Source organism: Macrotis lagotis, chromosome 6 (genome assembly GCF_037893015.1).
Source record: "Macrotis lagotis isolate mMagLag1 chromosome 6, bilby.v1.9.chrom.fasta, whole genome shotgun sequence".
Lineage (NCBI taxonomy): Eukaryota > Metazoa > Chordata > Mammalia > Peramelemorphia > Peramelidae > Macrotis > Macrotis lagotis.
In genome coordinates this window covers 43571550-43587398 of record NC_133663.1, presented here as the reverse complement: position 1 = coordinate 43587398, position 15849 = coordinate 43571550, and the positions used below count along the sequence as shown (strand labels likewise).

General features: G+C 36.9%; 1 protein-coding gene across 10 annotated transcripts in view; it reads right to left on the bottom strand.

Moving 5' to 3' along the window:
• Positions 1-15849, bottom strand: part of ATP11B (ATPase phospholipid transporting 11B (putative)) — a 151067-nt gene that overhangs the window by 76557 nt on the left and 58661 nt on the right. For all 10 annotated transcript variants that reach the window (XR_012469335.1, XM_074191008.1, XM_074191013.1 and 7 more), the window contains exons 7-8: positions 12407-12510; positions 7583-7630 (exon numbers count right to left, since the gene is read on the bottom strand). Coding sequence is in view for 9 of the 10 variants with exons in the window: in XM_074191008.1 (XP_074047109.1) it covers positions 7583-7630; positions 12407-12510 (152 nt within the window). In the remaining variant the exon portion in view is untranslated. The remainder of the gene's footprint in view (positions 1-7582; positions 7631-12406; positions 12511-15849) is intronic.

The following is a 15849-nucleotide window of genomic DNA, read 5'->3' as shown; positions in this document are numbered from 1 at the left end:
AGAGGATAGTGTCTTCCCTCCTAAAACCCAAGCAAAAACTGAGGTGGCTGGTTATGAAAGAGTAAGCAATCAGTGATCATAAGCAACCAGGTTGCATTGGCAGCCTCCTGCTTTGAAAGGCCTAGAGGAAGGCTGCAGTAAGTTGAGTGGATGCCTCAAAAGGTTGACATGAGAAAATCTCAACAAGGATCACACAGGCTGAGAAGGTGTGCAGTAGCCCTAGAAAAGGGGTTGGCGGAGGGAAGACAGGCACAGTTCTAAAGTCTCCTGATCTTTCCCCATCTATCATATAAAACAAACCTCTTAACAGAAATCCAACCCACAAAACCCAGAAAGAAAAGCCAGGAGAAAGAACATCTACCTCAGGATATGTCTCCTGCAGTGGGTGAGTCTGGGCTCAGAGGGTGGATCAGCCCCGGATCAGCCAGATTAGCAGCTGAATTGGAGCCAGGGAGTCTGAGGGCCTGAGAGGCGGACCTGCTGGATCAGCAGTAGGGCTAGACTGTGGGGGCTTGAGTCAACTAGGGAGTAGAGGCACTGGAGTAGGTGCTGTCCCTCTGGAGCTTGCCGACAGGGCTGGGGGAGAGTTCTGGTGCAGGAGAGCTGTGGACAACACCATCCCTGGGCTCCTCTGGTCTGAGGAACTCTGAGTCCATGCCTCCATTGTGGCTGAGGCCTCTTCCTGGAACAAACAATTGCTGGCTACTTCTGTCTCGGACACAGGTGTGTGAGCAGAAGAACCAGCCTAGCTGACAATCGGGAGAAGAATGACCTGAGGCCAGGGTAAAGAGCACCACTGACTGAAGGCAAAAGAATTCAATAGCTCCAACTCCTCCCTTCAAGCAAAGGGAGAAGGCCTCAATCAAGGTCATAGACACTCTAGAGAAAGCAACAAACACCTCCTACTGGCCAGCCAGAGAAACTGTATTCAGTGAGTTAAGTCTCTAGAGATCCCAAGCCCCTGTGAACCAGCCCCTCCCCAATTCAAGGTTATAGCAAAATGAAGAAGGGTCAGCAGAAAGGTGGGGCCATAGAAAAATTCTTGGAAGGAAAAGACCCTAACTCAGAGAGACCCAGAACCTCTGAGGAGAATACAATCTGGTCTTCAGCACAGAAAGACTTCCCTGAAGAAATAAGGAAGGAGTTTAAAATTAACTGGAAAATTTGGGAGAGACAATTAATACCTTGCAACAAGAAAACAAATCCTTAGAAAATACAATTGGACAAATACAAAAGGAGAATAAATCTCTCAGATCCTCAATAGGACAAATACAAAATGAGAATAAATCTCTCACATCATCAATTGGACAAAGACAAAATGAGAATAATTCTCTCAGATCCTCAATTGGGCAAATGCAAAAAGAAAATAATTCTCTGAAAACCTCAATTGGTCAAATGGAAAGCTCTTTCAAAAGTAGAATTGGAATTGGAAAAGTAGTTGCAAAAGGTTAATGAAGTAAACTCCTCCATAAAAAAAAAGAATGGAATCTGCAGAAACTAATGACTCCATGAGACAGCAAGAGTCAGTTAAACAAAATCAAAAAATAGAAAAAAATAGAAGAAAATGTAAAATACCTCATCAGCAAAACCAATGAACTCGAGAATAGATCAAGGAGGGGCAACCTGATAATTATGAGACTTCCTGAGAACATTGAAGAGAAAAAAAAGCCTGGACTTAATATTACAGGATCTAGTGATGGAAAACTGCCCTGATATCATGGAACCAGAGGGCAAAGTAGTTATTGAAAGAATACATGGATCCTCTCCAGAAAAAGATCCTAAAATGAAAAAAACCAAGGAATGTTGTGGCCAAATTCCAGAACTATCAGATAAAAGAGAAAATCCTGCAAGCAACCAGAAAGAAACAATTTAAATATCAAGGAGCCACAGTAAGGATCACACAGGACCTGGCTACATCAACATTAAGGGATCAAAGGGCCTGGAATGAGATATTTCAAAGAGCAAGGGAGCTTGGAATGCAGCCAAGAATCCACTATCCCGCAAAGCTGAGTCTTCTCTTCCAGGGAAAAAGATGGACATTTAACAAAATGGAAGAATGCCAAAAATTCCTGATGAAAAGACCAGAGCTAAACAGAAAATTTGGACATCAAAAAGGAGGTTCAAGAGACATATGAAAAGGTTAAAAAAAAAGGGTGGTGGTGGTAAAAAAAAAAAACCCTGCTATCCAAAAAGTTGAAACTGGCTATATCCCAGCATGAGGAAAAAGACTCTCATCAATCTTGAGAACTGTAACTCTAACAGAGAGAATATACCTAGCCAGAAATGACGGACAATCATGACCTATCCATGAGACTGCTATCCAATGGGATGTAACTGGCTTCAACCCCACTTGGGAGAAAGACTCTAATAAACTCTTAAGAATTTTAACTCTATTAGATAAAATGTACTTAGCTAGAAGAGACAGATACTCAGAATTTTCTATGACTCAGATAGAATGATCTAAAAAACACTACCTCCTTAAAAAGGGGGACAGGAAAGAGACTGGAGGAGGGAGGGGATTGAATGGGGTAAATCTCATCACACTAAGAGGTACAAAATACCTATGGTAATGGAGGGGAAGAAGGGAGGAGATGAAAAACACCTGAATCTTCTTCTCAGCAGACCTGACTTAAAGTCAACTTACACATACTTAGTTAACTTAAAAAACATCTACCCTTTCAAGTATTAGAAGGGGAAAAGGGGGGGGGATGGAGAAAAGGGGAGGGGGGATGGAGAAAAAGAGGGGGAGTGGGGGAAAAAGGGGGAACAAGGAAGGGAAGGGAAAAGGGAAAAAGGGAAAGGGGAAAGAAAGAGGAGGGGGTGATATAGGAGGGCAAACACACTGAAAGGGGCAGTATTGAGAAACAAAATACTGGGGAATATGGATAAGGGGGGAAGGGGGAAAATACAAACGGGGAAGATAGCATGGAGGGCAATAAAGAATTAGTAATCATAACTTTGAAGGTGAATGGGATGAACTCTCCCTTAAAACATAAATGAATAGCAGAGTGGATTAAAAACCAGAATCCTACAATATGCTGCTTACAAGAAACTCATTTGAAGCAAAGAGATACATATAGAGTAAAGGTAAAAGGTTGGACCAAAATATATTTTGCTTCAGCTGAAGTAAAAAAAGCAGGGGTAGCAATCCTTATCTCAGACAAAGCAGCAGCAAAAATAGATAGTGTTAAAAGAGATAAGGAAGGAAACTTCATCCTCCTAAAAGGTACCATAGACAATAAAGTTATTTCAGTACTGAATATATATGCACCCAATGTGATAGCATCCAAAGTCTTAGAGGAGAAGCTGAAAGAACTACAGGAATACATAGACAGCAAAACTCTAATAGTGGGAGACCTCAACCTCCTGCTCTCAGATCTAGATAAATGGAATCATAAAATAAACAAGAAAGAAGTTAAGGAGGTAAATAGATTGTTAGAAAAATTAGATATGGTAGACTTATGGAAGAAATTGAATGGGGACAGAAAGGAATATACCTTTTTCTCTGCAGTACATAGAACTTATACAAAAATTGACCATGTACTAGGACATAAAAACCTAATGATCAACTGCAGAAAGGCAGAAATAGTGAACACATCTTTCTCAGATCACAATGCAATAAAAGTCATATGCAATACTGGGCCAAGGAGATATAGACCCAAAACAAATTGGAAACTGAATAACCTCGTTTTGAAAAATGAGTGGACCAAAAAACAAGTTACAGAAAGAAATAACCATTTCATCCTAGATAATGACAATAATGAAACAAACCAAAACCTATGGGATTCATTCAAAGTGACTCTCAGGGGATATATTATAGCTTTAAATGTTTACATGAATAAATTGGAGAAAGAAGAAATCAAAAATCCCCAATTAAATACCAAATTAGAAATTCTAAAAATTAAAGGAGAAATTAATAAAATTGAAAGCAAAAAACCTACTGAATTAATAAAACCAAAAGTTGGTATTATGAAAAAAAAAACCAAAAATTGATAAACCTCTGGTCAATTTGATTTAAAAAAAGAAAACCAAATTGCTAGTATTATAAATGAAAAAGGTGAACTCCCCACCAATGAGGAAGAAATTAAAGTAGCAATTCGAAATTATTTTGCCAAACTCTATGCCAATAAATTTGATAATCTAAGTGAAATGGATGAATATTTACAAAAATATAAGTTGCCCAGGTTAAATGAAGAAGAGATTAAATACCTGAACAACCCTATCTCAGACAAAGAAATTCAACAAGCCATCATTGAATTTCCTAAGAAAAAATCTCCAGGGCCTGATGGATTCACAAGCTGAATTCTACCAAACATTTAAGGAACAACTGGTTCCAATTCTATATAAACTCTCTGGAAAAATAGGGAAAGATGGAACTCTGCCTAACTCTTTCTATGAAACCAATATGGTGCTGTTACCTAAACCAGGAAGAGTTAAAACAGAGAAAGAAAATTATAGACCTATCTCCCTGATGAATATAGATGCAACAATCTTAAATAAAATCTTAGTGAAATGATTACAAGTCATTACTAGGATAATACATTATGATCAAGTAGGATTTATTCCAGGAATGCAGGGTTGGTTCAATATTAGGAAAACTGTTAGTATACTCAATTATATCAACAACAAACCTATCAGAAATTATATGATCACATCAACAGATGCTGAAAAAGCTTTTGACAAAATACAGTATCCATTCCTACTAAAAACACTAGAGGGTGTAGGAATAAATGAACTGTACCTTAGAATAATTAGCAGTATTTATCTGAAACCATCAACAAGCATATTCAATGGGGAGAGGCTAGAGGCATTCCCAATAAGATCAGGAGTGAAACAACGGTGCCCATTATCACCACTACTATTCATTATCGTATTAGAAATGTTAGCTTCAGCAATTAGAGAAGAAAAAGAAATTGAAGGATTTAGAATTGGGAAGGAAGAGACAAAATTCTCACTCTTTGCAGAGGACATGATGGTCTACCTAAAGAATCCCAAGAAATCATCCAAAAAACTACTGGAAACAATTAGCAATTTTAGCAAAGTTGTCAGGTTATGAAATAAACCCTCATAAATCCTCAACTTTTCTATATATGTCTAGCAAGATACAGCAGGAAGAGCTAGAAAGAGAAATCCCATTCAAATTAACCTCAGACAATATAAAATACCTGGGAGTCTATTTGCCAAGACAGACTCAGAAACTTTTTTGAGAAAAATTATAAAACACTTCTCACACAAATTAAATCAGATTTAAATAACTGGGCAAATATCAACTGTTCATGAATAGGTAGAGCTAATATAATAAAAATGACCATTCTACCAAAACTAAACTACCTGTTTAGTGCCCTACCAATCAAAATTCCAAAAAATTACTTTAATGAGTTAGAAAAAATTGTAAGTAAATTCATATGGAGAAATAAAAAGTCAAGAATTTCCAGGAGCTTAATGAAAAAAAAGTGCAAAAGAAGGTGGCTTAGCCCTACCTGATCTAAAATTATATTATAAAGCATCAGTTATCAGAACTGTTTGGTATTGGCTAAGAAATAGAATAGTGGACCAGTGGAATAGACTAGGTGCAAAAGCAGGAGACGACTATAGTAATCTGCTGTTTGATAAACCCAAAGAGTCCAGCTACTGGGATAAAAACTACCTCTTTGATAAAAAAACTGCTGGGATAATTGGAAGTTAGTATGAAAGAAACTTAGATTAGACCAACACCTCACACCCTATACCAAGATAAGATCCAAATGGTTACTTAGACATAAGAAACAATACTATAAACAAATTAGAAGATCAAGGATTAGTTTACCTATCAGATCTATGGAAAGGGGAGCAGTTTATGACTAAGGAAGAGTTGGAGAACAACACCAAAAACCAACTAGATGATTTTGATTACATTAAATTAAAAAGCTTTTTTGCACAGATAAAACCACTTGTAACCAAGATCAAAAGAAATGTAGTAAATTGGGAAACAATCTTTACAACTAATGATTTTGACAAAGGACTCATTTCTAAAATATACAGAGAACTGAGTCATATTTTTAAAACAAAAATCCATTCCCCAATTGAAAAATGGTCAAAAGATATGCAAAGGCAATTTACAGATGAGGAGATCAAAGCCATGTGAAAAATTGCTCTAAATCATTAATTATTAGAGAAAGACAAATTAAAGCTTCTCTAAGGTACCACCTCTCACACCTCTCAGACTGGCCAATATGACCAGAAAGGATAATGATCATTGTTGGAAGGGTTGTGGGAAATCTGGGACACTATTACACTGTTGGTGGAGCTGTGAACTCATCCAACCTTTCTGGAGAGCTATTTGGAACTACACCCAAAGGGCAACAAAAATGTGTATACCCTTTGACCCAGCAATACCACTACTGGGTCTATACCCTGAAGAGATGATGAAAAAGGGTAAAAACATCACTTGTACAAAAATATTTATAGCAGCCCTGTTTGTGGTGGCAAAGAATTGGAAATCAAGTAAATGTCCTTCAACTGGGGAATGGCTTAGCAAACTGTGGTATATGTATGTCATGGAACACTATTATTCTATTAGAAACCAGGAGGTACAGGATTTCAGGGAAGCCTGGAGGGATTTGCATGAACTGATGCTGAGTGAGATGAGAACTAGAAAAACACTGTATACCCTAACAGCAATATGGGGGTAATATTCAACCTTGAAGGACTTGCTCATTCCATCAGTGCAACAATCAGGAACAATTTTGGGCTGTCTGCAAAGGAAAGTGCCATCTGTATCCAGATAAAGAGCTGTGAAGTGAGTTTGAACAAAGTTCAAGGACTATTCCCTTTAATTTAGGAAAAAAAACCAGATATCTTATTATCTGATCTTGTTACCTCTTAGACTTCTCGTCTCTTCCTTAAGGATATGATTTCTCTCTCATCACACTCAATTTGGATCAATGTACACCATGAGAACAAAATAAAGATTGACAGATTGCTTTCCGTGGAGGGGGGAGTAAGATTGGGGGGGAAATTGTAAAATTCAAATAATATTTTTAATAAAAAAAAACAATAAAAGGGGGGGGGGTTGGCTTTGGAGATCCTGCCTCTGCCCCTAGTTCATAAGTGTGACCTTAAGCAAGGACATGTATATAAAGAAGATCAATGAGAAACAAGAAAGGCAGCACACATACCAAAATATTCAAAGAAATTTGAGTATTTTCAAATGATTATAGCAAAAAGACTGGAAACAAACCACAATTCTATCCCTTGGGGAGTGGTTTCAATTGGGCACATAAGCATGTCATAAAACTATACAGAACTACAATCCATAAATGAGAAGAAGGATAAAAGTGAAGGTGAAGATTGAGTCATTACAACAAATAATAGTCTCAGCACTGTTTAATAGAGAAGGAAATTCTTTCTTCTTTTCCAAAGGAAGCTAAGGGCTCACTTATTTGGAGTGCTACACCCCTTGTTGGGTAGAACTGTTGAACTGTTTTGATTATAAGGGAGGGTTCATTTTGCAAACATGTCTAAAGATGATAACAAGTAAACCCAAAAGGCACCAAAAATTCATTTATAAAAAGGAGTTTGATAAAACGAAATTTTTTCTTGCCTCACAATCTCTTCCATTTGTTGAGTCACTGTCATTCTTCCAATGAATCTGCAAAATAAGTCAAGATATTGCAAAAATTCAAATTACCATTTAAAATTTATTTATAACATCAGTAAAAGACATTTTTAGATCCAGTCTCTATAACAGTCTATCACATATAAACTGGAAAGTTAAGCTACAATCCTTTTTTCTAATTCCACTAGCTTTGAGTGCTCTCTCCTTCCTGGACTTATTTAAAATACTTTGTATTGACATAGTTGTGTACATACTGTAATCTTCCATCCCACTCGCAGTAAGACTATAAACAATGTTAAGGATGGAGCCAAGCACAAGACAGTGTAAATAGTAGAAACTTTATAAAAATGGGTGGAGCTAAATTTGTGGAACTAACATATACCAAGGTATATGATGGCAATCATTACAAAAAGCAATAACTAAGTCACAATCTTAATGAAGTAACAGATCCTAAATAAAAAATTTTCCACCCAGTTTATTTTTAAAAATTATTTTTGCTGGCTCTTCATCAAAATTAATAGTTGCTCTAGATAAATATACAGACAGATATGGATATATATCGATATATAGCTGTCTATATGTTCCTTTAGCCTCCTAAAATACTATAGATATTCTTGTGGAAAAAAGATGTGGACTAGAAGATAATACAATTAAATATATTGAAATGCAACTGAACAGCTAAACTAAAAGAATTACTGATTCAGTGTCAACTCAAAAGGAGGCTTCTGGTAGAATGTTTCAGGTATCTTTGTTTATCCCTGTATTCTGAAACAATTTTATCAATGACCTAGATAATAACATAGAAGACATCCTGATCAAATATGATGATGACACACAGTTGAGAAAGACAGCTAACAAACTAGATGCAGTAAAGATCCAAAATTAACATTGATGATCTAAAACACTGGGTTGAATTTAATGAAATAAACCACTACAGACATAACTACATTTCAACTACATCTGAAAAATGTTTTTACAAAAATAAAATAATATGGTTATTAGTCAGAAGATTTTTTTTCCTTTGCTTTGAAAGATATGGGTTTGAATGGATTCCAAGTTCGGTCTAGGTCAGTAAAGTGAGGTGGCAGAAAAAAAGTCAATGCCACCTTGGACTCCACCTGAGAATAGAGTGGGGACAATCCCACAGCACTTTGCCCTGGTTAAGTATTTGTGAAGGGCACTTCTGGGGTTCTGGGGTACAAGGCACCATCTACCACATCTAAGGATTGGCTGAAAGAGATCTGGGTGTTCATGCTGGAAAAGAGAAGTCAGGGGTGCAAGGCTAGTATGTGGAAGAAGAACTGGACTTGTTCTACTTGGCCCCAGCAGGCAGAACTAGGAGCAGTGAGCAGATACCTAAAGAGGTAACCAAAAGATCCCCTAACAAGAATAGTGCAGCTCTTCCTGGAGAGAGATGGATAAATGCCCATAGGATGTGTGATGGGGTATCAAACCTTCTCTACTGTCAGATACTGTGCCCTCTGAAACTGTCTTCCATAATAACCTCTCACAGATGACCTGGTGCCTGGACCTTGCTCTTTAGCACAGGCTGTCCATTCTCTCATTGTGTGCACATGCACACAAACACTCACACTCCTCTCTCTCTCTCTCTCTCTGAGGAACACCACCAGCTCCTCCACGGCTCCTGGCACAAGACAGTCCATGCTCTGCTGGCCCCTCACACCTGGCACTCTTGCTTTCCATCTCCTGCTTCTCTGGCTCCCTTTAAATCCCAGATAAAACCCTGGCTGCTCAAAAATTCTGGTAAATCTGTGAGCACGTCTACTTTGACATGTGCAACATACACCTACCATCTTAAGTTTATAGAGTTACTTGCTCAGTGTCTTCTCCTTCATACAGTCAACTCCTGGAGAGCAAGGACATTTTCTCCTTTCTTTGTACCCCTCTCATTTAGACTAAGGCCTAGACACCCAGAAAGGAGCTGCTTCATAAAGGTTGCCTGGCTGACTTGAATGTCAAGATGGCTACTCAGTCCAATATAATGGCCAACAGAATAACCCATGTAAAGAGTAACCAAAGGAAGAAGCCCTGTTTCAAACTGATAAATTTTATCTGGACATTCAGCATATTTGAAAAGATTGCAAGTTTTCCCAAATTAATACAATACAGTATAGAAATTTTTTATTTTATTTAAGGGTTTAAAAATTTCTAAACAAGTTAAATAAAATATTGTGAAGATATTCTTTGAAATATTATCTATAAAAACAAAAGAAATTGGACTTTCATTTTTTTTAAGGTTTTTTGCAAGGCAAATGGGGTTAAGTGGCTTGCCCACCTAGCCGCACAGCTAGGTAATTATTAAGTGTCTGAGGCTGCATTTGAACTCAGGTACTCCTGACTCCAGGGCCGGTGCTCTTTCCACTGTGCCACCTAGCTGCCCAAAATTGTCCTTTCAAGGGAAATAATGAAAAAAACTCATTATAAAAGAGAAATAGATACATTCAGACTTCAAATTTAACTAAAAAGCAGTAAAAATCAATATAATTAGGCATTTGTTAAGGAATAAAAAAAATATGGGGCAACTAGGTGGTACAGTAAATAGAGCACGGGTCCTGGAGTCAGGAGGACCTGAGTTCAAATCCACTTATTACCTATGTGACCTTGAGCAAGTCACTTCAAACCCACTGCCTTGCAAAGACCAAAAAACAAAAATAAATAAAAATAAATACATTTTTAAAACAAATAAAAAGGCAAATCAATGGAACACAATGGATTACAGACAACTAAACTTAATAATGCAATGTTCAACACTATATGAACATAAATTACTTAGTGAGGGCTATTTGATAATTACTGCTGAGAAAAGTAGAAACACTTTGGTTAAAATTAGTTAAAGCCAACATCTTACTCCAAATGTTATGCCAAAAGAATATCTAAATGGATACATGAAATGAATGTTAGAAGTGACATCTTTCACAACTATGGCTAAGAAAGAGAATTCTCAATGAAACAATGAACAAAAGTAATAAAAGAATTCTTTTTTTTTTACAAAGAATTCTTTAAAAAGCTAAACCTGAAAAAAAAAACAAAACTAAAAAGCTTTTGCAAGAACAAAATCCATATGCAACCAGAATAAGGAAAGAAATGGGTGATTAAGGAAAAAAAACTGCATCAAACATCCCAGATAAGTGTCTGATATCCAAAACATGTATGGAATTAATACTTTTGTAAAAGGTTGAAAAGTCAATCCTTAATGGACAAATGGTTGAGGACATTAACAAACAGTTCTTAAAAGAAAGGCTAACTCTTAAGCAAATGAAAGATGCTCCAAATCATCATTAAGCAAAATGCAAATTAAAACAACTTTGACATTTCATTTTAAATTCATAAAACTACCAAAGATGACAAAAAAGTAGGAACATGCATGTTGAAGGGGTTGTAGAAAGTATTGTCATACTGCTGTTTTATCTGGGAATAAATATTAATCTAGAAAGCAATTTGGATTTATGCTAAGAAAGTGACTAAAATATTCATATTGTTTTGCACAGAAATGCCATAATGATGGGATTAAACATAGGACACAAGAAGGTAGAAGATTTTTTTTTTTAAATCACAACTTTTTTGTAAGTATCAAAGAACTAGAAACAAAGCATATGACCATCAGATGAAAATAACAAATTGCGGCTGGTTAGGTGGTGCAGTGGATAGAGCACTGGCCCTGGATTCAGGAGTACCTGGGTTCAAATCCAGCCTCAGACATTTAATAATTGCCTACCTGTGTGACCTTGAGCAAGTCACTTAACCCCATTGCCCTGAAACAAACAACAAAAAAACAAGAATAACAAATTGTGTGATGTGAAAATAATCTTACTGTGTGTGTTGCAAGAAATATAAAGAATACCTAAACCATAAACCAAAAATATAGTATACCTAAACCTAAATGCCATAAAAATGAGAGTTATGAAAAATATCACAACACTGATGCAAAGCATAGTTAGCAGAGCTAGTAAAAGAACATTTAAAATGCCAATGAAAACGTCAACCAGGACTACAAAACTTGAAACCCCTCTCTCCCTCCTGCAGACAGTGCTAGCCTGGATTCCTTGGTTTTTCTTAACTGTTTTCCTCCCCTTAATCCTATCCTAAGGGAGTTAGAATTCAATCTATGTGAATGTAGGGCTGTTTCAAACTCCAGATTTGTAGCCCCAGGACCCAGAAAATAAGTGCTTAACAATACTGATTGGTTGGTTGTTTTTGCTGCATCTTTTTCCTCCCTAATTTCCTTCAATGAAAGGTAGTCTTCTGATAAATTTTTTTTTTTTTTTTAGGTTTTTGCAAGGCAAACAGGGTTAAGTGGCTTGCCCAAGGCCACACAGCTAGGTAATTATTAAGTGTCTGAGACCAGATTTGAACAGGTACTCCTGTCTCCAGGGCCTGTGCTTTATCCACTACACCACCTAGCCGCCCGAAAGGTAGTCTTCTACATGAAGCCCCTGTTGCTACACTAGTCACATGGTCCTCTCCCAAAGTCATGGTCTATTTATTTTATGTAGGTACATGATTGCTCCCTTCTTAGAACATGAGCTCCTGGAGGGCAGAAATTGGTCTCTGTCTCTTCAGCAATTAAAACATTGCTAAGGATCTGGTAGATGCTTAGTAAAGGTTTTATGACTGAATGAGTTACTTTTGATTTTTTGGTTATATGGCTGGCTTTCTGAGGTATGGAAAAGAGAGAGAGAAATATATTGATAAATAGCAGTAATATAAAATAAAAACCATATAAAAATAAAATATAATATATAAATTATAATTTTAAAAACTATAAAAATATAAGAGGAAAAAAATCACCTGTATAGGTCTGCTTCTGGCTGCTGGCATTCTATCACAGCTATGAGTGTATCCAACTTGGCAACAGTTTGCAGCACTGCTGTTTCTGGAACTGCCACATGAGTCTAAAAATAAAATAATTTTATAATTAAAAAAATACCATGATGCTTGGAGAAACTCAGAGACGGAAACTAAGATCAGGGAGCTTATAAGTCACTTAGTCCATCGTCTTCATTTTACAGGCCAAAATACAGATCCAAGGAGATTATGTGATTTGCCTGAGGTCCACAGCTCATGTGGGAGAGTTGGGGCAGGAAGATCTCAGGTCTCTTCATTTCCAGTTTGATGCTCTTCGCATAACACCATATTGAAAACTATCTTTTTTGGTTTTGCTGAGTTATTTTTAATTGTGTCTGACTCTTTGTGACCCCATTTGAAGTTTTCTTGGCAGAGATACTAGAATGGTTTGTCATTTTCTTCTCCATCTCATTTTACAGATGAGGAAGATGAGGCAAACAGAGTGATTCGTGATGTGACATGCCAGATCACAAAGCCAGTAAGTGTCTGAGGTCAGATTTGAATGCAGGGAGATGAGTCTTCCTGGCTTCGGGTCTGGAACTCTTATCTACTACACCATCTAGCACTCAAAAATATCTTTTACTCTATATTAAGAATAATAATTTATATAAAGTAATATATCTGAAATGAATCTAAGTTTAAAAGGAAAGAACTCAAATTCATCACCAAATGACAATGCCGTTCAGGAGGTCAAGTAAGACTTGATTCTATTTTTAATGAATAGTTATTATTTCAATGAACCAAGAAAAAAAGATTATGTTAATACAACACAAAAGTTAGGAACTCAAATTTAAGACTAGCAAACTGTCCACTTAAATGGACATTCCATTTCAGGGCACACTATTCTGCTAAATTTTATTTAGCAAAATGTTAAATGTTAGATGACAAAAGTCTATAAGAAGGGAAAGGGAAGGAGCAAAGAAGTAGCAAAAGAAGGGGAATCCACAGCTACTCTCTTGAGATAGTGGGGCTCATAAATAAGGGGCAGGAGCAAGCAGAAATATACTTAAGTTGAATTCTATAACTAATCATAAAAATATAATAGTATCTCTTAACAGGGAAGAGATGTTCAGTGCACAGCAAGCATGTTAACAAGCCAGAAAAATGACATTCAATCCCTAAAGTATTCAGTATTAATAAAAATCACCAGATCTTCCTGGTCACAGCATACAAACTTTTATAAAGCCTGAAATCCTGCATGCCTCCTCCATGAGATCCACTCTTATTCAAATAGCCATCTACACAAGAAAAACCAAGTGAACAAATAAAATTCAACATATCAATCTTGTCAGACATTGGATTAGTGTGTTATGTATGACGATATGGCTAAGACACTGCAAATGAAAAATGAGGTACTATGAAGAAGCAGCTGGTGTGCTGCCTCACATTTATGAAATGGCAGTGCCTTCCATGATCCCAAGTTGATCTCTGGCTTTGTCCCTCTGTTTTAATGATAATATCAGAAAACAAAGTAGGTCTAAGCAGGCTAAAACAAATTATACAGTGTCTTATAAGAAACAGATAATATACTTTTCACAGATTTATTTGTATTTGCATATTTCCCCCAATAGAATCTAAGCTTCTTAGGGCAGGAGTGCAGTGGAAGGTGGAGTCAGCAGTGTAAAAATCATAATGTCTTCATAAACTTCATGTTTATCTTTAAAATGGGGAAAACAACTGTGGGGCTGTAAAGATAAAACAGACTGAATTCATGCTTTGCAAACCTTAAAACATTACGTAAATACCAGCTGGTCAAGAACAACAAGAATGGGAGCCCAGCTCATCCATCCCAATCAGGAAATTCAAGTTAAAAATCAAAGTGAGTTACTTTTTGAGTCCAGGCTGGCATAAGGAGATACAAAAAAGTCTGTGGACAATAGTCTGGCCAGGACCATACTGCATGGAGACTCTCAGCAAGCAAACACTGAATAAGAGGATGGCAGCAGGGTCCTACAGGACTCCTTGAACTTGAGTAGAGGCCAGGAGAAACATTCACTACCTAGTTCTGGGTCAGAAGTTCAAGGTGAATAGAAGAAGCCAGGAGCAAGCTGAGAAGCTAACCACAGAGCAGGAATCTCTGGACAAGGAGCAGCCTTCAGTTCTGTCCCTCTGGACTGCAGACCTTCCTGGCTGGACAAGGTTGTCCACCAGAACTCCCAGCCAGGAACAAGCCCTCAGGCACCACAAGAAAGGAGTCAACCTCTTGGGACTGAAATTTACAGATTTTTTTTCTATATTGTTTGGGTCTATTCATCCTCTTTTCAAGCCTTCAGGATAATCTAGGGTAACTGACTCATCCTTTCTCTAACACATATTTTGCTTCCACTAATTCTCCCTATTTTTTATTGCTCACAATCTACCACCCTCTTCTCCTGACAATTTTACAAATGAATTCATACTCTAAGGTCGTACCATTGTTCATTCAGTACACCTCCTTCCATTTTTCAAAGCTTTTCATCTCTTCATTGTAATGATAGTTTACATCAATTAAACTTCTTTAGGATATGAGTCTTTTAACCATTTCCCATTTTCAGCATCAACAGTTTAATAAGACAGGTGCTGCCTCAACTCTGCTCCACATTCTATTTTGGTTTTGGTCAAGATCTTAAATATGAAAAGTTGATGGTCTGATGTAAAAAGAGAGATGATTCAGAAATGACTCACATTGTTATTAAACAGTTTTTTCTTGTCTGTGAAAAAATGTAATCAATTTTATTTTTTGTGACATAATTTGTTGCTCTTATCATCTTTGTTTTCTTTGGTGCCGTTTTCCTATATTCTTTTATAGCATATTAGGTACTTGCTACTGGAGTCCAAAGAGTTTATTCTAGAAATCTCTGCATTTTTAATCTATTCATCCTCCTTCCATTTTTCCCCTTAAATGTTCTCAGGATGATCTAGGCTAACTGAATCCTCACTCATTCTCTAAGATATCTCCTCCCCACTCCCCTATTTTTTAACTGTTCAAAATCCTCCACTATTCAGATCCAGAGTTTTTACAAATGAGCTATACACTCAATGTTTTCTGGAGTGTAGTTCTCACAAATTTTTTATACAACACACCAGGAACTGAGGTGCTCACATTTCAGATGTGATGGTTCCAATTGTTCTATTTCACATGCACAAGTTATTTTTATTTAACTTATAAATGTTCTCAGGATGCTCTTGTTCATCTGGATCTCTAGGCAAGTGTTTCTCAGGTTTACTTTGGACTCTATTGTTTTAAATTGTTTTTGAAAACAGATTCTGCTCAATAGTTTATAGTAACCCTTTGTAACTTTTTCCAAGTGGACTTCCAACTGAAAAACCACCATTGCTCCTGAACAAGACATTATCTCTGCCTGGCAAAGAGACGGCTGAGGTGGTGTGGACCTCTTGTGGCTTTC